Genomic DNA, 20,998 nt, shown 5'->3' with positions numbered 1-20,998 from the left:
CTGCTCCCTGTGATTATATGATGAACATTTCCCCATACCACTAACATTATTGGCAGAAATCTTTTAACAGCTGTGTGATTTTCCAACATATGAATTCATTGTAGTTCATTGAGCTTTTCCTTTACTGTTAGACGTTGAAGTAGTTTTCATATATTGGGCACAGCCTGGTGTGCCTTTACGTGCGGCATGCCCTGCACTGGGGAAGAAGGGCCCTCCTGCCTGTTCAGCTGGAGAGTCTGCCAGGGATGCCCCATGTTCCTCTTTGAATTTCAAGAAGTAGAGTGACTTGGTTTAACTGAGCATTTAAAAAATCATCAGTGCATACTGCTTTCCAGAAATGTTACACTGGCTTCCCCCTTTAGTTTTCATTGTATTGAAAAACATTTTAAATGGCAAGATACCTGTGGAAAGTTAGCCCCGAAGCCGTTCTGCTGGCAGTCCCACTCCCTGGAGATGACCCGTGAAAGCAGCACAGGCAGCCCCACCCCACAGCCCTGCCCCTCCTCTCTGGCCACTGCCACATGGAAAGGCCGATACTTTTCTGTTGGCGTTTTTCTCTTGTAGCTCCCCATTTTAACTACACTAAACAGCAGAGAAAACCAAGTGTAAGAACTAGTTACTGAGTAGAATGTACGTTCATTTTTAACATGCCCTTCACTCCATCTGTGTGTTGTGACTCAGATTTCTGATCTGTGGCATTTTTCACCCACATCAAGTGCTTCATCTACCCCGGGCCAACGGTGCTGTGATATGGGTCCGAGGACAGAGCCTTCACCCAAGGCCCCCAGCACTGTAATTGGCCTCTTGTCTCCACCCACGACCTACGATTTCATCTTCCAGAATGCCAAGCTGTGGCCTCTTCCAGAAACTGACTGTATCCAGCAACGCATGAGCCCTACGTATATTTAGGGCTTGCGGGGAGGTAGTTGGCCATGCAGGGCAAGTTGCATCTTGATGCTTTCATAGGGCTGAGCTGGGAATAGAATGCAAGATTTACAGAGGAAATAAAATATGCAAAGTAGTTCTCAGCCGTGAACTCTGAGATGCACTGAGGGGAGAGAAAAAGCAGGAGCAGGAGGGAAGGAGGGTGGTGAGCAGAACAGCCCCTCCAGGGTCCCTGCCAGCTGGTTCCGGAAAAGACTTAGGGAAATTCAGAACCGTAGTGTGTTTCCTTTAAAATGTATAATTAAGGGCTTCCCTGGTGGCGCAGTGGTTAAGAATCCGCCTGCCAATGCAGGGGACACGGGTTTGAGCTCTGATCTGGGAAGATCCCACATGCCGCGGGGCAACTAAGCCCACGCGCCACAACTACTGAGCCTGTGCTCTAGAGCCGCAAGCCACAACTGCTGAGCCCGCGTGCCACAACAACTGAGCCCGCGTGCCACAACTACTGAAGCCTGCGCTCCTAGAGCCTGTGCTCCGCAACAAGAGAGGCGACCGCAACAAGAAGCCCGTGCACCACAATGAAGAGGAGCCCCCACTCGCTGCAACTAGAGAAAAGCCCACACACAACAACGAAGACCCAATGCAGCCAAAAATAAATAAAAATAAATTTTAAAAAAATGTATAATTAAAATGTTCATAAAGGAGGGGCAGGGCTTTGCACAGTGAGTCCAAGAAGGGAAAGAGAAAGCTTGCTTTGTGTGCATCCTGTGGACTGTGATTTGGCTCCTTGGCATACATGAGCTCGCATCTGTGTCCTGGGGGTAAACAGTGAGCTGTGAGAGAATCTGAGACTCAGCTGTACCAACCTGCCAGTGCCCCTGCCCCCGCCCCTGGGACTGGAAGAAGGGGCTTTTTGGCCAGTGTTTGCTGTAGTCAGGAGTGACCGCTGCTCCCTGGCCAGGACCAGACCGGGCCTGTGAGGTCGTTGGTTGCCCCTGAGCGAGGCACCCAGCCTGGCCCAGCAGTGCCTGCTGTGTGTGTGTGGGATCCTCTGGTCCTGGATCCGCAGAGAGGCCCCCTCATGGAGAGCCCAGAGCAGGTTTCCACCCTCACACTGACCTGGTTTTAAAGGTGAGAAACAGATCAGAGGCTGAAATGGGTGGTGTGAACAGACAGGATGGAAATGAACCATGCTCCCCACTGAAATGTTACAAATGTCATTCTTTTTTGTTTTTCTCCTCCCTTAAAGTTCAGACCTTTGGGCTCTTGGATGCATAATATATCAGCTTGTGGCAGGACTGCCACCGTTCCGAGCTGGGTAAGAGACCCACAACCCACACCCCCCTCCTAGCCCTTCGCAGCAGCCTGACAGAGAAGTGGGAGGGGGCAGTCCCAGGGTTAGGGCTGGGTGGGGGGAACTTTTATGACAGCTCTTTAGTGAACCTGGTGGCTCTCTGGGGAGAGAGGGAGACGGCTGTCCCAGGAAAGTACAGCTCTGTACTGGGGAGGTTTGTGTGACCCTGCCCAGAATGATGGCTTTTCTTATTTTACAGAAATGAATATCTTATATTTCAGAAGATCATTAAGTTGGAATATGACTTTCCTGAAAAATTCTTTCCTAAGGCAAGAGATCTTGTGGAAAAACTTCTGGTAAATATTTCGAATTTTCTTCTGGTAGGATGATCCAGTAGCCACACCCTGAGTCCCTCTGAACTTGTGATCAGAGGGCCTTTCCTTGGAGGCACCTATGTTTAATAAAAGGGCATTTTAGGGTTGATAGTGATTGTAGGTAGATGCATATCTTCAGTCTCATCCCATCAGGCCTTTTCAGTTTCCAAGTGCCTGATTCTTGAGCTTAATAAGATAGGAAATTACTGTATCACTTTGCATTTGCTCATCAACACACACACCATTTTAAGTTACCAGACGCTGGAGCAGCTTGGCGTGCTGCAGTGGCAGGTGGCTGTAAATTCTACTTAGCGACATCTGTGAGTATCAACTTTATAGAGTCAGCTACATGAAGGTGCTAAAGATCAACCCAAGTTATATAGCAAAGGTGAACAGATTTACCCAGGAATGGAGTGTCTGTTTATGTTCTGGAAACTGTAGTGTCCCTTCCCCTGGTGTGTTTTGGCTCCAGACCTTCCATTCACTTGATTTGGGGGAGCAGGGTCAGTCAGCCTCTTCCTACCTGTCCCTTGTGTGTCTGTCCCCTCTGGGGGAGTGCGTTGGATCCTCTGTGGGTCTGGGGGGGGGCAGCCGAATTCTGGAGGAGCTGGCTCTGGGGCCCTTTGAGACCACGTGCAGGTGGGGGACCCAAGGCACTTTACTCCCCATCTGTGATAGCTTCCTGTTCACGTAAACTCTTCATTCTCTTATTAAAGCCAGTGAGTTCCTCTTTTTCCTGTTTTAGGATTTTAAGAGAATACTTGCTGCTATTCATTAACTTTTGATGTAGTGATTCATTTTCACCTGTGGGGGGAGGGGCAGAGACTCAGGAGAAGTGAAAGCTGCGCTTGGCCCCCCCCCCAACCCCCCACGGTGACTCAGTTGTCCCCAGCACACTGTGCCCTTCCTATTTCCAGGAGATCCCAAGAATTGAAAAGAACTACTCAGAAATAATTTTTTGTCAGAATTACTTTTTAACCCCGACACTGACTTGACTTCTATTTAAGGTTTTAGATGCCACAAAGCGATTAGGTTGTGAAGAAATGGAAGGGTACAGCCCTCTGAAAGCTCATCCGTTCTTTGAGTCCATCACGTGGGAGAACCTGCATCACCAGACGCCTCCGAAGCTCACAGCTTACTTACCGGCCATGTCGGAAGATGATGAGGACTGCTATGGCAATGTAAGCCAGCGCGCCAGGGCCGAGATGGGTCCTGCTGGCCCGCCTGGGAAGTGGCTCCTCTGGGCAGGGCCAGGGACCCCAGGTGGTGGGATGAATGGCTAAAGGGGGAGCCAGTGTAGATCCGTGGAGGGGGAGGGGCAGTGAACACTCTGTGGCCCGAGTCTGAGTCCCTCACTGAGACTGGGGCCGAAGAGGCTTAACGTCTGCCCCGAGTGCAGATCGCCAGGTACGTGCATCCCTTTCTCATTTCCTCTAGTTAATTTTTGCCCAAAGGGGTCGAACCAGAGCCTGGGTGCTGATTCTCCTGGTGGGCTTCTGTCTTCTGGTTTTGGCTGATGTCCTTATAATTTTGTATCTGAAGACATTCCGGAATGCCTCTGGTATTTCCCAGAGAATCCCAGGGTGCTGCTGCTGCTTTGAACTTTTGGGGGATGTAGTGTTGAGGATGGACACTGGTCACTGTCAGCTCTTAGTGCCTGGTACAAGCGGGACAGTGGCGCAGGCCCGAGGGATGAGGCACCCTGGGGTCCGAGGCAAGCTCAGACATAGGGTCTTCAGTATACTTTGTCCTTTAAACTTTCCTTATGGACGGTGTGAAACATGCAGAAATGGGCCGAGGAGGATGGTGAGCTGCAGTGTGTCCGTCACTACCTTCAGGTCACCCTCCACCAGGACCCCCATATTTACATGTAATGTCAGGTGTTTTGATTATCAGCCATAGTCCATATTTCTGATTTGATTTCTGTCATTGTGGCTTATTGTAACCAGTTATCATATATAGAGTTCCGCCTCAATTGACTGAGGAATTCTAGAGTTCACGTAAAAGTCATCCAAGGCTAAGTTAAAATTACAACTGGCATCACCTCTTGGAGATCAAGAGCCCCCTATGGGGCTTCCCTGGTGGCGCAGTGGTTGAGAATCTGCCTGCCAATGCAGGGGACACGGGTTCGAGCCCTGGTCTGGGAAGATCCCACATGCTGCGGAGCAGCTGGGCCCGTGAGCCACAACTACTGAGCCTGCGCATCTGGAGCCTGTGCTCCGCAACAAGAGAGGCTGCGATAGTGAGAGGCCCGCGTACCGCGATGAGGAGTGGCCCCTGCTTGCCGCAACTAGAGAAAGCCCTCACACAGAAACGAAGACCCAACACAACCAAAAATAAATAAATAAATTAAAAAAAAAAAAAAGAGCCCCCTATGTCTCCTATCTACTGTTTTAAGCAACACATCCCTCCCTTTTTTGCCCTAAAATATCCTTTATGCCCAGACTTGAATTGAGCCAGAGGTGGAGTGCCGTCTGTGCTCCCCCCTGACTTGCTTCCCTACCTCAGTGGTCACGGCTGTCCACAGCCTCTGCGTGTGCAGACTGCAAAGGGCTACCTCCCTCGGCCCTAGTTGCCGACCAGGCCCTTGGGCCCTGATGTCGTTCTGGGGTCATGGCCGGCAGGCACGGGTGGGGTCCCCAGGGCCTTTGGCAGGGGTGTGCCAGGGGAGCAGCACGCTCTGCTGGCCAGACTCTGAGGGAGCCACTGGGGCCCCGGTTGTCTCAGGTCTCGGTGCCCAGGGAGCCTGGCTTCATGGGCGTGTGTGCACTCTTGAGTGTCTGTTGCAGGCTCTCTGTCTGCTATTCCATCATGTTTGCCATGTTGAGAGCTCTGGCTTCTCGGTACTCAAGTGTCGCCATCTTAATCCTGATCCTCCAGGATCAAAGAGGCCAGCAGGCCGCAGGTCCCGGGCCTCCCCTTCCTGTAGGTTAAGACTGAGGATAAGCTCCTCTCTGGGGCGAACAGCTTCTGACATTGCCATCAGAAGGGGGACGCAGGGCAGGCTGGATCCAGCCTGAGGCTGGTGGTCAGCTGTGTAGTAGAGGAGAAAGCTGGGCTGCGTGTCGGTGACTCGTCTCCCACGGCCTTCGGGGTGAGAGCTTGCTGGGTGTACGATAGGTCAGAGTGTGTCTGGATCTTTGGACCGGAGGGAAGTCCAGGCGCTGTTCTCACTTTTCCCTCTTCTCTGTGCAGTACGACAATCTCCTGAGCCAGTTCGGCTGCATGCAGGTGTCGTCGTCCTCCTCCTCCCACTCCCTGTCTGCCGCGGACGCGGGGCTGCCCCAGAGGGTGGGAAGCAACATCGAGCAGTATATCCACGACCTGGACACTAATTCTTTTGAACTGGACTTACAGTTTTCTGAAGATGAGAAGAGGTTGTTATTGGAGAAGCAGGCCAGCGGAAACCCTTGGTAAGAATGTACAGCTGTAAGCAGCGCCCCATTTAGAAACGCAGGGTGGAACGCACGGGGATGAACGCCAGCCGTGGTAACTGACAGAGCTTGGGCGTCCTACCTTCGACACCACTGCTGTAAAGGCTCCACTCCCTTCCGCCTCACACAGCTGCCTTTCTGCAGATGAGGACCCTCAAAGTGTCCAACTGGAAGTGGGTGTTTGGAGGGCCGGCTGGGGGATGAGAGGGTTTGGGACCCTCCGGGCTCTGGCCCTTGGGACTTGGCGGGCCAGGCACGCCAGCAACCGTGTTGGGACCTGGATTCACCATTATTTAAATAACCGCTGCCCAACAGACTTTCCTGCCCTGGAGCATTCAGATGCTCTAGAAATGGACCCGTGTGATTGGCGTTTGTGTTCTTATTGAGGCAAACATCTTCCATGTTCATTGGCCATTTGTATTTATTTTTTGAGGTTCATTTGTATCCTTTGACTCTTTTTTTCTTGTATGTTTTGCATCTTTCTAAAATTGACTTTTCAGAGCCATAGATATGAAGACTATTTCTCTGTTTATTTTGCAAACATTTTTTTCCAGTTTATCTCTTCATTCTATTTGTGCATTTTTTGGTGGGGGGAGTTGCAGATTCTTACAAAGTTGAACCTGTTTGTGTGTTTATTTTCTGCTTTCCATCTTGGTCCTGTTGAGAAGAGCTTCTCCACCTAGACATTTTCTTCAAGGATTTTTATGGTTTCACCTTTTGAGCAGGCAGAGAGGAGCCTGGGTGGGGGTGGGGAAGGAGGCTTAGAGGAAGAGAGGCCACCTGGACATGGGCGCCGTTGTGCAGAGGAATGGGGGTGGGGGACGCAGAGGAAAAGTGGCAGGTGGATGAGGCTAGGATTTTGTACAATTAGAAATGATTGTCTCTAGGGACTTCCCTGGTGGTCCAGTGGTTAAGACTTCACCTTTCAATGCAGGGCGTGTGGGTTCGATCCCTGGTCGGGGAGCTAAGATGCCACATGCCTCCTGGCCAAAAAACGAAAACATAAAATAGAAGCAATACTGTAACAAATTCAATAAAGACTTTAAAAATGGTCCACATCAAAAAAAAAAAATTATCATCTCTAGAAAAGTGAGTGTACCTCTTGGCCAGCTGAAACAATCTCCAGTTCTTGGGGGCTTACGTTCCCTGCAGTGGTGTTCCGAGGAGCCCTAACGTGTACCGAGCAGGAGGGAAGGGCTCCTGCTGGGCGCCCTGCTCTGAGCAGGTCCATGTGCCAGGTTGTGATCCTTGAGAAGGGCCTGCTGTGTCCACCCCACAGGCTTGGCCGGGTGCAGAGCACGGCCGAGAAGCACTGTTGCCGGCATGGGGGTGGCTACTCAGAAGGCCCATGTGCCCCGCCCGGGGCGTTTTCAGAGGCCCTGGGCAGCCTGGGCCCTTCAGCCTGCGGTTCCGGGCAGGGCAGAGTAACTGGTGGCCGGTCAGGCCCTGCAACCTCTCACCCACTCTTTCTTTTTTTTTGCGCTCTCCTCCCTTTCCTCCCAATTCAATCCCATTTGGAAGCTGACGACTGTGGAAAGTTTAAGGCATCTCTCATTTGGTCAGTGGAGATCCCTCAGGCACATTCTTTAGAACGGTGATTCTCAATGTCTGGCCCATAGACCACAATAATCAGTCTGTAATAATACTAAGATGGTGTTTGCTTTTCTACTTTTATTTTCTATGAATGTACAGTGGAGTTTTTCAGAAGCTACACACTGTAGGATGACATTGCTTTGACAGCTAATGGAATTTGTGTTTTCTATCTTTTGAATCTTCTAAAGAGGTAGGTTTGTGGTATAAATATGTGCACTTTTAGACATTAGTAAGTTCTCAGTATTTCTGCTGGGCTCTTACTAGCTATTTTCAGCTGTACCTCCTATAATTATTGTAACTTCCTATCATCGAGTAATTTACCGCTTTGCAATCCTGAAATTTTTCCTGTGCCCACATGGAAACACAGTGAAGAAGTAAGTATACTTTGAGTTGTTTGGCAATATTATTTTAAAATTTCTCAGAAACTTTAATAATTTCTATCTGAAACTTATTTTAGATTTTAATGATATATTCTAAAACAAAAGAACATTTATATGTTTTTCATATTTGAGTATAGATCATTGACTTAAAAAGGGAGAAGACTTGCTTTCCCACCCACAGTAGCATCACCTCAGTCTAAAGATGCAAAAAGAAGACACTGGGTTCTCTGACTCATGGAAGGAAGGAATCCACTCCAGAGAAACTAGGCAAAACTATAAATATGAAACAGAAATAGGACAAAAGGCTGTCTTTCCCTGGCTTTATAGATGTGAATACCTTGCTGTGTTGTGTCTATGAACAGAATGTCTTTGCATACTATTTTGGTGCCAGTTAAGTGGCAGCATCATTTAGAGACCAGTCATTCAGAATTTTAAAGATACAGGAATTGAATATTGTAAGTGTACACGTGATGAGCTCTTTCAGAGCCAAACATCAGAAAGCCTCTGGAGCACCTTAACAAGCGCTGGGAGGCTGAAGAGCCTCGAGCCATTGACCCTGCTGAGTGAATGCCATTGATGCAGATGAGAGCCACTGAGAGGAATCCCGGCCACAATGGTGGTCCACGATACGATACAGCGACTCTCTGGATTAAAGATGTGGCTGCGGAGGACACAGGGAGTGAGTTGGTATCTCTACCTCCAAATTGTTTTTTTGCCTTCCAAGTGGATGAATCTACAGATGGGACTAGACTCACTGCTTTACTTGTATTTGTCTGGTGCTCACCCCAACTTACCATCAAAGAAAGATGGTTCTTTTACCTTTTACCTAAGTGCTTGGCAGAAAGCACAATTTGTGCTGAGACAGTCCGTGTTGAGCACCTCTTTTGAATTTCACAGTTCTGGAACAAACATGTTGACATGTGCAGTGATGGTGCAGGAGCAACGGTGGGTAAAACTGTCAGTGCCAGGCCATGAATCCCGGCCATGGCACCAGGCGGTGCGAGAAGAGCCGGCTCTTCATAGCCACACGATCACAGGGGCAGAGGAAAAGACAACAAGCCAGCCTCACTTAGGAGTGGTCATTGAAGATGATTGATTTAATTAATGTGCTGTAGAACGAAATGGGAAGTACGCATAAAGCACTTCTGCTGCACCTCCAGGGTGACGGCTACCTCAAGAAAAGCGCTGTGTGGTGGTTTGTGCTGGGAGCTGAACGAGCTGCTCTTTTCACGGAAGACCATTTTCACTGGAAGGTTTGACTGACAAACTGGTTGTTCAGACTTGGCTATTTGACCAACATTTTTCTGGAAAATGACTGGAATGAGCCTGTCACTTCAAGGAAAACAACTGCTGGTGTTTGTTACCAATGATAAAATCAAAACCTTCAAGTGAAAATTAGAATTGTGGGAAACTTTATTCATCACTGTGAGCTTGACATCTTCCCAATATTTAAAGACTTTTTTGGGGAGAAAGGTAGCAATATTTATGAATTGATTTGTTGATATCGTAGAATGAAATTTGTCAACATTTGGAAGATCTCCATAACTCAGCGAACCACTATTTCCAGATGACCAATGTTTGGTGCTGTAAACTCATATAAGGGCGGAAGATCTATTCAAAGTGCAAGGTAGGTTGGTGGATTCTAATGTCAAAAGTATGAAAAATTCATTCTTGGGGATTCAGATTCCACGTGGCAGCTAACCTTTAAGAAACTGCACTTCTGGAGTTTTGGTGTAGTATCAAAGAAGAATGCCCACAAATATCTGAAAAGGCTATTAAAATACTCTTATGATTTCTTCATGTACTTCAGCCTGGACAGCATTATCACAGTAGAGTGAAGGCAGAGGCAGATGTGAAAATCCAGCTCTCTTCTGTGAAGCCAGATGTTAAAGAGATTTGCAAAGTGTACAGCAGTGTCATGCTTCTCATTAATTACCTTCATTTTCAAAAGAAATTATTTTTAAAATTAAAAAATCATTTATGTTAATGTGGAATGGATTTATTTTGTTTTTTAATGAATTAAATATTTGAAAATGTCTGTTTTAATTTCTTATACATAAGTATTGATGCATCTAACCCAAATGAAGGAGAGCTCTTTGGGGTCTTCCATAAAGTTAGAGTATGAAGGGGTCCTGAGACCTGAAGGGTTGAGAGATGGCATTTTAGAGCAAACTGGCCGTGCTCATGTGGTCCTCCCTCACCTGCCTAGAAGCCCAGTGTGGATAGCCTGCCCGAGGTGGTTGTAGAGCCCATCGGGCCCTGGCAGACTCACTCCGCTCTCCTGCAATGGCCCAGACTTGCTGGTGGCCTCAGGTTTATATCCTTGAGGTTGGTCTTCTCGGGGTTTGGGTGGGATGGGAGAGGCTGAGGAGCAGAGAACTGGCTTTGGAATCAAAAAAAGTGGAGGGTTTTGCACTGTTACCCCTTGTGAAATGATGGTGGGGAAGTCGTGAGACTCTCAGCCCCCGTGTTGACATCTGTACAGAGGCAATGACAACTGTCGCCTGAATGGTGGGAGCCAGAGGCTGTGTGAGAAAGCAAGGCTGTGTTAAAGCCCTGTCTGCACACTAACTACTTGCTACCTACATGCTGAGAATCAGGCGTGTCTCTGACTTAGGTCTGGTTTCGGCGCTTAAGCTGCAGACGGGCATCTACCACCTGCCAGAGAGAAGAAGGTGCCAGTGCGGGGCGGGGGCCTGGGGAGCTTTCTTCAGGAGGGTGGGAATTGACTTTCTGAAGTAAAAGATCAAAATGATTAAGTCTTTAAGCTTTTCAAAGTAGGTCAATAACCGGTAGCCTGTTGTAAGCTGCTTGGTTAGTTAACTGAATGAATGAACGGACTGGGGTGTTTATGTTGACAGTGGAGCCTCAGGCTGCTCCGTCCACCCTCTCTGCGTCCTGCCTCCTGGGCTCATTTCACCGCAGCCACGGGGTGCAGTCGGAGCCCAGCTTTGGCCTTTCCCGCTTTGGGCCACCCGTGGTTCTCCTGTCTCTCGGGAGAAGCTGGGAGAGTGTGGTGCAGGCTTCGGCCTTGTGTCAGGAGATAGCTGGGCCCCTCCCTCTGCAGGGCTGGGAAGGGGCTGGCCTGCTTCCCTGGCTTCAGGTTCACTCATGTGACTAGTACTGCTGTGAACATTTGTGCTCCTCCTTTTTGTTTTTCTTTTCTTCCTTAGAATAAATTCCTGGGAGCCGGATTACTGCAGTATTCAGCGAGTCCTCCTCATTTCAGGGCCGGTGGTGGCGGTGCGGGTGAGAATGCTACTCCACAGCCCCCGCCTGCGTTCACCTCACCCCAGTGCACCCCAGTAGAACGCCTGAAAAGTGGGGCTCGATTTCCTTTCTTTGTTTAGAGCCATTGAGAATTTGTGGTCACTTAATTCCCTTTTGGGAATTTCCAGTTTGTGTCCTTCCTCAGTTTTCTCTCAAGGTTTTAAGCCTTTTATGTTGCTTTATGTATGCTCTCTAGAGTACAAATGTTTACTCTTTATAGGTAATATTTGCTGAAAATCTTCTCCAGCCTGTTTTCATGTGAATTTTGGTTATTTTTGTAGTTAGAGATTCCTTTTGTTCCTGTGTAGTCACGTCTGTTACTCTGTATTTGGTGACTTGTTTTGTTTTCAGCGTAGATGACTGGCCCCTTTTCTTTTTCGTTCTCTTGTTTAATTTACTGTTTTAAACCGTCCTTCGTGTTAACCCAGCTGAGGCTGCAAAGGCTCCCTGAGGCTTCTTCTGTCCTTGCCTGTCAGGCTTCCCTGGCGACCCGGCCCCAGCAGCCCAGCTAAGTGGAGGGCTTGGTGGTGCAGTCCTTAACCGGCCTGGGATTAGACTGCACTCGCCCCACCCCCCCCCCAACCCCCCACCCCGCCGATAATTTAATTAAAGTCTTCCGCTTATTATCAGTTTGTGGTTCTTTACTACGCATACATTCTGACATAGTAGGGCCTGCTGGTTAAGGGGCTTTCCCTTCGGCCCTGTATTTCTTGTGCTGCAGTGACCCTCATTACGTCTCCTTCTCACAAAATCTCCTTGATTTTTTTCTTTGTTTCAAGTCTTGTTTTTGTTTGGTTGGTTTTTAAATACGTCTGAGAGGAAGCATCGCGCTTTTCCTCATAAAGGTCACAACACTTTTTTTGTTATTATTGACATTTTTCTTAGTTGTTTTCAAAATCCATATGACGCTGTGTCAGTTCACCTGGGCCTGTGGGTCCTCCGTGATGGGGCCTTGGTGGAGAAGCCCAGTGGGCTCTGGGGAGCGGGCCTTGGTCTGGTGTGTTAGGCTGGGCAAACCTGGGGGCCAGTTAAGCTCGGTGGGAGAACGTCTCAAGAGGAGCCAGGGGAAGTAGGTGGATGTGCTCAGATACTCACATGGTAAAATTGTCACTGTTTGAGGTGACAGTTGTCTTATGCCTTTTACTGTTTCTACAGTAGAACCTTAGATCAGGAATTTCAGTAAAATCAGAACATAAAGCAGTAACTGTTAGCTTTAACCAAAAGAGAGAACCTGCAGAAATTAAACTCCTGTGAATCAAAGTGGACTATACTTGTTAACAATGTATATTAAGTCAAAACCAGTATTTGAAGCTTTTCCTTCTAAATTCCTGCCGTATTTGGATACAAGTGCTTTATTACTATGGTAGAAATACCAGATAAGATGTTCTATTTTTTTTTTTTTTTTGATGTGGACCATTTTTAAAGTCTTTTATTGAATTTGTTACAGTATTGCTTCTGTTTTATATTTTGGTGTTTTGGCCTTGAGGCATGTGGGATCTTAGCTCCCCCACCAGGGTTCGAACCCGCACCCCCTACATTGGAAGGTGAAGTCTTAACCACTGAACTGCCAGGGAAGTCCCCAGATAAGATGTTCTTAAACCAAGTTTCCCACTTGGCTCTCTTAGGGATTTGTGATTCTAAACAGTGCAGTGGTTTCTGAGCGCTGAGTTGGGGTTCCAGCTTGGGGAAGTGACTTGAGAACAATAGTTTGCATCCTGAGCTTGCCTCGCAGCGGCCTCCCGGCTCTGGTGGGGTTCTGCGTCTCACCCCAGCCTTGCTTAAAGTAATGAGGACTTGTGTTCCCACCACCTCCCCTCTGCCTTTCCCCTGCTGTGCAAACACTGCTGAGGAGAGGTGAGGGTAGGTGATATTTCTAGGATCTGTGGACCCTGGTCCACATACAGATTGCAAATTCTGTAAAGCAGTAGGGCTTGCATGCTAAGGTACATTTGGGTTTTCTCACGTTACTGAAGTGATTTTGGATCTCTGAAGGGAGAGGATTGAAGCAAAGTTCACAGTGCCATCAGGGAGTTTGTTTTGAAGGGAGGAGTTTGGAGAATTTCTGTCTCTGACTCTGATTCATGTTTTCTTCTTTTTATAGGCACCAGTTTGTAGAAAATAATTTAATACTAAAAATGGGTCCAGTAGACAAGCGCAAGGTAAGTTAGATTACTATGGCTCCTTGCTGTGCGTCTGTGTCTTCCTCCCAGTTCTCACTCAGGGTCAGGCCTTGCTCCTCGGGCTCCTGTATAACTCATTGCCCATAGCATCTTTGTCTTGGTTCCCTTTAAGAGATCATCTCTAGATTTCATAGCTGAGGAAGATTTCAGCCGTTCAGGGGAGGCATTTGAAAGCACGCAGAGGCCGTGGCAGACAGAAATGCAGACTCTCGTTTCTGACTGGGGAGCCAGGGTTCCGATTTGTGCCCAAGGCTGGGTTCACTGAGGTCAAGGTTTCTGTCTGGTTGAGGAGGTTCTGTTTGAATCCCAGCAAGTCGTTTATTACTTCATTAGAATTGTTTTTGAAATCTTACTTACTATGTCTTATGGATTAATTAAATAGATTAACGTATCCAAAAATATCAGACTCCACAAATGTTCTCTCTCTGCTGCGGCGGGCCCTTCTCAGTTCGGGCTCCCAGCCTGCATTGCTGGCCGCACTCAGCCTCCCATACCCCGGGGCATCTCTGCCATGAGAAACTCTGTGAAGGTGGCTTGTGGCGGGACCGCCAGCAGAAAGGACGCTGTGCCTCGGCGTGGAGCAGAGGGCAGGAGAAGCGGCAGGGGCCTGACTGCCAAGGGCAGGCCCCTCTTGGCCGACTCAGCAACAGGGCCGTGTGCCGGTGTGCTGGCCTCGGGTGTGCTGCCTGTGTGGCCACTGCCCCACATGACGCCCGGCACAGGGGCGTCGGGATCCAGCTCACAGAGGCAGACAGGCCGGGCAGTGAGTGCTGCCTACTTCTCTCTGACCTTAGGGGCTGGGTCCAGGTGAGGAGGAGGTGTGCACGCCCCTCTGTCCCAGGCGAGTGGGCAGGTGGCCAGCAGTGGTCCCTGTGCCAGGAGCTACTCTGACAGTCCAACCTCCAAGGCAGCAGTAAGTGCTGTCAGCATCCACTTCTGAGCCTTAACAAGCAGTGTCTTCTTTCTTTCTTTTTCTTCTTAATTTGCATCAGGGTTTATTTGCACGGCGACGACAATTACTGCTCACAGAAGGGCCACACTTATATTATGTGGATCCTGTCAACAAAGTCTTGAAAGGTGAAATTCCATGGTCACAAGAACTCCGACCAGAGGCCAAGAATTTTAAAACCTTCTTTGTCCACACGGTGAGTTTGTCCCCACGGGTTCTCCCTTGCAGGGCACTTCAGAGGCCTTTGGGCCTTTGTGCCTCCATTCAGAGCATCCAAATGCTGTGGCTCAAGGAGGCATCTGGAGTTGAGGGGCAGTGGTCTCCCTCTTTCCCACCTTCCAGGGACCCCAATGTTCATGGCTCAGTTCAGAGTTGGGCTGGGAGATGCCTGTGCTTGTTTTCAGTTTGGGGGTGACCTCAGGGAGCTATAGGTCATCACTTGTATGTTTAATTTCTGCACATATGTGGAAAGAAAAAATTCACATGCTCATGTGCTTCCGGAAGGGACTTGGCAGTGGCTGCAGTGGACGGCGATTTCTTTTTACAGTTTCTCGCTGATGGGTGCAAGTGCTGGTCTTGGTGGGACTCCCTGGAGAATGTTAAACGTTTCTGTCTCTGCAGCCGAATAGGACGTATTACCTGATGGACCCGAGTGGGAATGCTCACAAATGGTGCAAAAAGATCCAGGAGGTGTGGAGGCACAGATACCAGAGCCACCCGGATGCCGCCGTGCAGTGACGCCCGCGGCCCTGCACCCGCTGCAGGACGTGTGCCCAGCACGGCTCACCGCCACCTGGACACTTCCAGACCACCTGCCAGCCATCTCAAGGGGGGACGCAGACGGCGGAACCTTGCAGCTTTTTTATTTAAAAGAAAAGAAAAATACCCAACCACACAAAGAACAAAACCAATAACGAAAAGGAATTCAGGGTCGCTTTGCTTGCTCTCTGTGCCACGTGGAGCTTCTCGCACTCTGCTCGCCATGGGAACCAGCATCGTGCACATCCGCCTGGTTCCCGCCCGGACTCGTAGACAGACTCGCGGCACCACCTCTCCACCATGTGCCCTGTCACCTGCCGGTCCTGCTGTGGCCAAGGGGACCACCCAGGCATGTCTCTGGGCTCTCTCTGCCCCCGGATCATCGTGGAACTAACTTTTCACCAGGGAGCCGGGCATACCTCTCTTGGGGTGGCCCCCGAGCTCTGTGGGGCAGGAGAGTTCTTGGCTTTTGTCCGTGTGCTCCTTTCTTCGCGTCCCTAGTGTATGGCCTGGTCCCCACGGCCCGTGCTTGCCTCCTCAAGTAACCCTGGCTGCGAGATTTCTGCGGTCCTTGCTGTCTGTCTGTGAGTTGTGTTGGCCGGGCAGGCTTCGGGCACTGAGAAGTAGAACAGGTTGTCCAGGTGAAATATGGATTCGCTGTTGTGTTAGAAGGTGCCAGCCAAGCATTCCGATGTGTCATCCCTTGGAGCAGCGTTGCCCTCTGAGGTGGGGAACTGAGTACCTGCCCGTGAGGAACACCAGGTGCACCAGGAGACGGGGCTCAGTGACCTCCCCTCCCCGTGTGAGGCCAGGGCAGTGCAGCAGACGGGCCTGGAGGCCTCCCTGTGGAGGAGTAAGAGCTGGTGGCCCCTCCTGAGAGTTTTGTTTGAAAGGTGGAGGGCTAAGTCAGAGCTGAGAGGTGCCTGGAGTCGGCACACTGGATGGTCCTCCATCACACCCAGGCCTCACGGAGGAGGGCAGGCTCCCAGCTGCCACATGCACACTTTTCCTGCTAAAGTTGAACAGTCTCATAGTCTAACTCAGAGCGTTTTTACATATGCACAGTGAAAATCGAAAAGCCTTCTCATGTTGCCAGGTCATCTGGTCCCCATCAAGTGGACTTTGCCTGGAAAAAAGTGTCACTCACCTTGCATGAGGGGCAGGAACACCACACTTGAACCCAAGCCCCAGCCCGCTCTCCTCCAGTTTCAGGCTTATTTCCTTTAGCTCTTTAGAGGCTACACACTGCTGTGCACTTAGGATGGTCCAGGGCTTACTGGTCCATTGATTGTCTTTGCTGCTGCCCCCTGAACAGAGAATGCCTGTCAGCCAGGCAGGGCTCAGCCATTCCTCTCCCTGCCCAGGGTGTCTCTGGGGGGCAGTCCTCAGTCCCAGGTGGGAGAGGAGTAGGCGCTGTGGCCTGCAGGCTGCCGCTCACAGACACGGCTCTGTCCCCAGGGGAGGGATGACTTTGCCATTTCCTTTAGACTTTCACAAAGGCACCAACAGAACCTCCCACAGAAAAGTTCCCCTGACGACTTCCCTGCCCCCATCTCCTATCTCGAACGAACCATCCATCACCCTGTGTGACCACTGGTCCACATGTAGAGGAAAGATGTCTTAAACTGTTTTAGTGATATGATAGCAGTGGCTCTTAAACTAGGAAAAAGGTTCGGATGTGGAGAATCCCACGGTGCTTGGACAGGGAGAGGGGTTGGATGGGAGCAGAGGTGGGAGCCAGGTTTGCCAGGGGTTTCTGCTTGGGCTGTGTGTGTGTGTGTGTCGAGGATACCAAGGTGTAGGGGGTGCCTGCCCTGGGGGCGTCCCAGGGTGCCCTGGGCGTGTGGTCGTGGACTGAGCCCCCTTTCCTCCTCCTCACTTTGGAAAAGTCTTGCCTGTGTTCACGTGCTTTCCAGAAAGTGAGTCTTTCTTGACCCTTTCTTTCAGGACTTTGATTTCAGGCGCACTCCCATGTTTATATTTACCCTCGTCAGAGCGTCCTCATCTGTGTGTGTGCAGTTAGGAGAGTGAGGAGCCCGCTCCTGCACAGCGTCTTTCCTGGGTGTCTGGTTGCAGGGAAATAAGCAGAGCTGATATTTGGCTTTTAAAAGAGCACTCGGCTGGGCTGCTCGGGGAGAGACAAATCTTCCGTTGCATTCTTCCCTCTGGATAGCGCCACTACCTCCTGGGCTTAACCGACAAGCTCCATCTTAACCTCCGAAACCAGAGAATAAGGGGTTCAGGGTTGAGCTCGAAGCTGGCAGAGCTGAAGTGACTGCCCAACCTGAGCCAGTGACAGCTGAACCCTTCTTTGTAGGTCACCGTTCTCTGCTCAGAGTCCTCTTTCCTTTTTGTTTTTTTAAGGCCCCTATATATTCCAGTCTTACCCTGTGCTTACTCATGTCATCTTTAGTTTTATCCACCTCATCCTTTGAGCCATCGTCCTGGCATGCAGGTGCCTTATGTTCTAAGACGTGGACGCGGGTGTCAGTCTCTGTACACATGCAGACATACCTAGAAATATATATAAATGTGGTCTTAACCAAGGTGAGAAAGAAAATGCCCTGGTGTTTAATAGATCCAAGAGTGTCTTACTGAGAGGGGACAAGACAGGGATAAGCACCAAAGCCAGCACCTGTCAAGCAGCGATGGTCTCACACCATGCAGCCTCTCTTGGCACAGAGTGGAGGGAGGACGGCCAGGAGGGCCAAGTCTCTGCTGGCCCAGACAGCCCGCTGTGCCTTGCCTCTCTCTGGGAACGTGAGGAAGCTGGGTTTGGATGGGGTTTCCTTCCCTCTGTGGACCTGACCAGGCCAGTGGGCAATGGGCAGCCCCATGTGGAGCACGAAGCCCCACCCTGTGAGTGGCACCCTGCGTGCCTGCCATCCTGAACCTTGACTCTTGGGAGGCTGGTTACGGACTTGCTTTGGGAAAGATGGCTCTTGGGGTCATGCCACAGCTGACGGGAGCTGCACCTACCCCAGCCCCCTTGGGGGCTACTCTGTGGTATTTGTGGTGCAGGCCTGAAGGAATTGTAGGAGACAGTCTGTGGCACAGACCCCCGAGGACAGGGTGCCAGCATGGGGTTCCAGGTGATTTTGTACTTTCTTAAAACATTTGTTTTCTGAAAAAAATCAACTGGAGGCTCAGCGCCCAGGAAAGACCACTGCGAGCATCTTGGTGCCTAGCCTGCTGCCCCCTCCTCCCCACCCGCACACGTGTGTTTGCTTTTGTAACTGAAGTGGGAACATTGCAACGTGCACCATTTTGCACCCAGCTTTTTTCACTTGGTATTTATCTTAATGTCATTCAAAAACCTTGTTTTTAATGATTGTAGAGTTTAATGGTTAATAATTTTTATCATAATTTATCTGACCATTTCATTGCTATAAAACATTTAGATGGTTTCTGGTTTTTCACTATTTAAATAAGGCTGTGATTAATATCCTTATAAATCTTTGATTTTTGACTCTGATCTCCCTTGCCCCCACCCTGCCCAGATTCTTAGAAGTGGTATTTTGGGGTCAAAGAGTTTGTTCATTTTAAAGCTAGTATAGTCTCTCTTCTCCTCTGTCTTGATCTGATGCTTAGGTGTTCAGAGTTCCAGTACAGAACTTTCTTAGTTGTGTCCTACAGATCCTGAACAAATCAATTTCTGGTAAGCTGTGTGTTCCCAAGAATGTTTGAATAAGACTGCTCTTTTTTTTTTTTTTTTTAATGCTAAAATGTTGTCATTACTGCAGGCCATTTGTGACATATTTTTCCAAAAGCCAATTTCCTTATTTTATTGAAAGAACCTGGTTGTGCTTGCATGTTACCTTCCCATCCCTGCTGCTATGGCTTTCAAGTGCTTGGTGATATTTACAGAGTCTTGTACTTTGTGTCCACAATGGTACTGAATTTGCATCTGCACAGTCAGCAGAGATAAAAAGTGTTGAACTGACCTTGCCACATACTTAGTGGATGAGTTGTAATTAAGTTTATAGACTCAGAAAGTACATTGGGCCATTTGGAATCAGTAAAAGAGCAAAGGCTCTACTTGAAAAAGAAACCATGTAGACAACTAGATTTTACAGAAGTGTGTTTGCCCCCATGTTCTTGAAATCGCGGGACTTAGTCAGAAGGTCTTAGCAGTTCAGTAGAGCACACTGGCCAGGCTTTTTCATTGTAGAATGTGATTGTCCTGGCTGACAAGGATTTAATGATTTCTCCTCCCCTCTCCTCGCCCACAGTGTTGCAGGTTGCCTAGTTGTCTTGAAGTACAGACCACCCAAATTTGGTTTCATTCTTAATTTCTCCACTTCAGTTTGGGGTCTGTCAATTCTGAGGTGAAACATGCATGAAAGATTTTTCTAGATGCCATGCTCAGTGCCACTTGGCTATGCCAGAGATTATGGCCAGATTGTGCAGAAGTAGGTTTCCTACCTTCCCTCTGACACCCCAAATCCCCTTCTCCCCGGGTTGGTCCACAGAATGAGGCAGAGGCTGCAGCCACTATGAGAACATGGTGAAGGTACTATTCTTGGAGATGGTGCCATATGCGTTTTTACATATTGTTTCTTTTCATATCCAAACCTAACATGAACTGATGGTGACTCAAGTGGGTGTGGCCCTTGCCTCTTAGGCAGACTACATGGCAAGTGCCTTAAATCGGGGCAGGAGTCACTCCCAGAGCCTCTGAGGGGTGCAGGCTGCTGGCCCAAGATTGCAGGGTTGTAAATTAGGCTGCCTGTGGAGAACTGGTCTGGGGCGGAAGCTGTTCCAGCAAAGGGCAGTTTTATCTGTAGCTCAGACAGCGTGGTGGGCAAGCCTAAATGTATACCTGAATTTCCCCCAGAATTCATTTCTTCAATATGAAGAAATCCCAAACTTTATGTACAGAGAACTTTTTACAAAAGGCAAATGTTTTTTAGCTGTGTGATCCACCCTAGTCTAACCCATCTGGCTGAGTGACTATGAATAAGGGTCGTTTTGTTGATGAAAAGCCTCTGTCATGATAAGTTTGGACATTGCAATCAAATTTTTGCAATATTTAGAGCTGCTGTAGCTGTTCCTTAACAACACAAAATAGGATGAATCAGTAGTATGTTAGCTGTCTTTCAGGTTGGTGGCAGTCAGTTAGAACATGTATAATATTCTCTACCTGGTCTGTAGCTGTAACTGTGATGTACAGGCAAAGCAAAAATTTAAAAAAAACAACTTATGAAAACAAATAATGCAATGATATTAGGATATACACTTTTGTATTTTTATTCTTATATAAGGTTATTTGCTGGCTATTGTTGGCCTCTAGTTCAGTCTGTGTTATTTAAAATCTAATATATGAATTATTTGGATTGAATTCATGTTCGGGGCCACGTTGTTGTATGTATTGATGTACAGCCTTGAATGTGAATAATTATTGTAAACTATATTTTACAACTTTTTTTCTGGCTTTATTATATAAATTTTCTATTTGGTCGATGATTTAATCATATCATAATTTAATGAATCTGTTTATTCTTTTTTTCAAATATTTGTGCTTTAGATGTAGTTGCCGGATGATGAATTTTCCACGTATGCTCGGTAGTCTTGTAATAAAAAAGCATGTAGAGTGTAGACGCTCGCTGACGTAGCTCTTCCTTTGGCCGGGGCTCGGGTCGGATGACCTGGATTCGCGGCTGGGAACCGGGCGTCCGGGCACGCAGGTGCCCGGCGGAGGCCAGCGAACCCCTCTAGAGGCCGACGCCCGGCTCCGCCGCGGCCCGCTCGCACTGGCTTCATCGGACCACGCCGCGCCGGGCTCCGGCCGGAAGGTGGCACGGACGGCCGCTTTTCCGGACCTGAACTTCCGCCTCCCGCGTGACGTCGGGGTGGGCGCTTTACGAGGGCGGACCTGTG

The 20,998-nt window shown here is 49.0% G+C and overlaps 1 protein-coding gene across 6 annotated transcripts in view; it reads left to right on the top strand.

The window, feature by feature from the left end:
- The window catches only part of PDPK1 (3-phosphoinositide dependent protein kinase 1), an 81,544-nt gene extending 60,828 nt beyond the window's left edge, over nt 1–20,716 (top strand). For 5 of the 6 annotated variants that reach the window (XM_057528526.1, XM_057528524.1, XM_057528521.1 and 2 more), the window contains 7 exons: nt 2,135–2,203; nt 2,439–2,535; nt 3,561–3,734; nt 5,749–5,966; nt 13,332–13,389; nt 14,403–14,555; nt 14,981–20,716. In XM_057528526.1, the coding sequence (XP_057384509.1) occupies nt 2,135–2,203; nt 2,439–2,535; nt 3,561–3,734; nt 5,749–5,966; nt 13,332–13,389; nt 14,403–14,555; nt 14,981–15,097 (886 nt within the window). In that variant the 3' untranslated portion in view covers nt 15,098–20,716. The remainder of the gene's footprint in view (nt 1–2,134; nt 2,204–2,438; nt 2,536–3,560; nt 3,735–5,748; nt 5,967–13,331; nt 13,390–14,402; nt 14,556–14,980) is intronic. The other variant, XM_057528525.1, reaches the window with a different exon arrangement.
- The last annotated feature ends 282 nt before the right edge of the window (nt 20,717–20,998 follow it).

The sequence above is a fragment of the Balaenoptera acutorostrata genome, chromosome 15 (assembly GCF_949987535.1).
Source record: "Balaenoptera acutorostrata chromosome 15, mBalAcu1.1, whole genome shotgun sequence".
NCBI lineage: Eukaryota > Metazoa > Chordata > Mammalia > Artiodactyla > Balaenopteridae > Balaenoptera > Balaenoptera acutorostrata.
The sequence above is the reverse complement of the archived record's forward strand: the minus strand, read 5'-3'. Positions and strand labels throughout refer to the sequence as shown.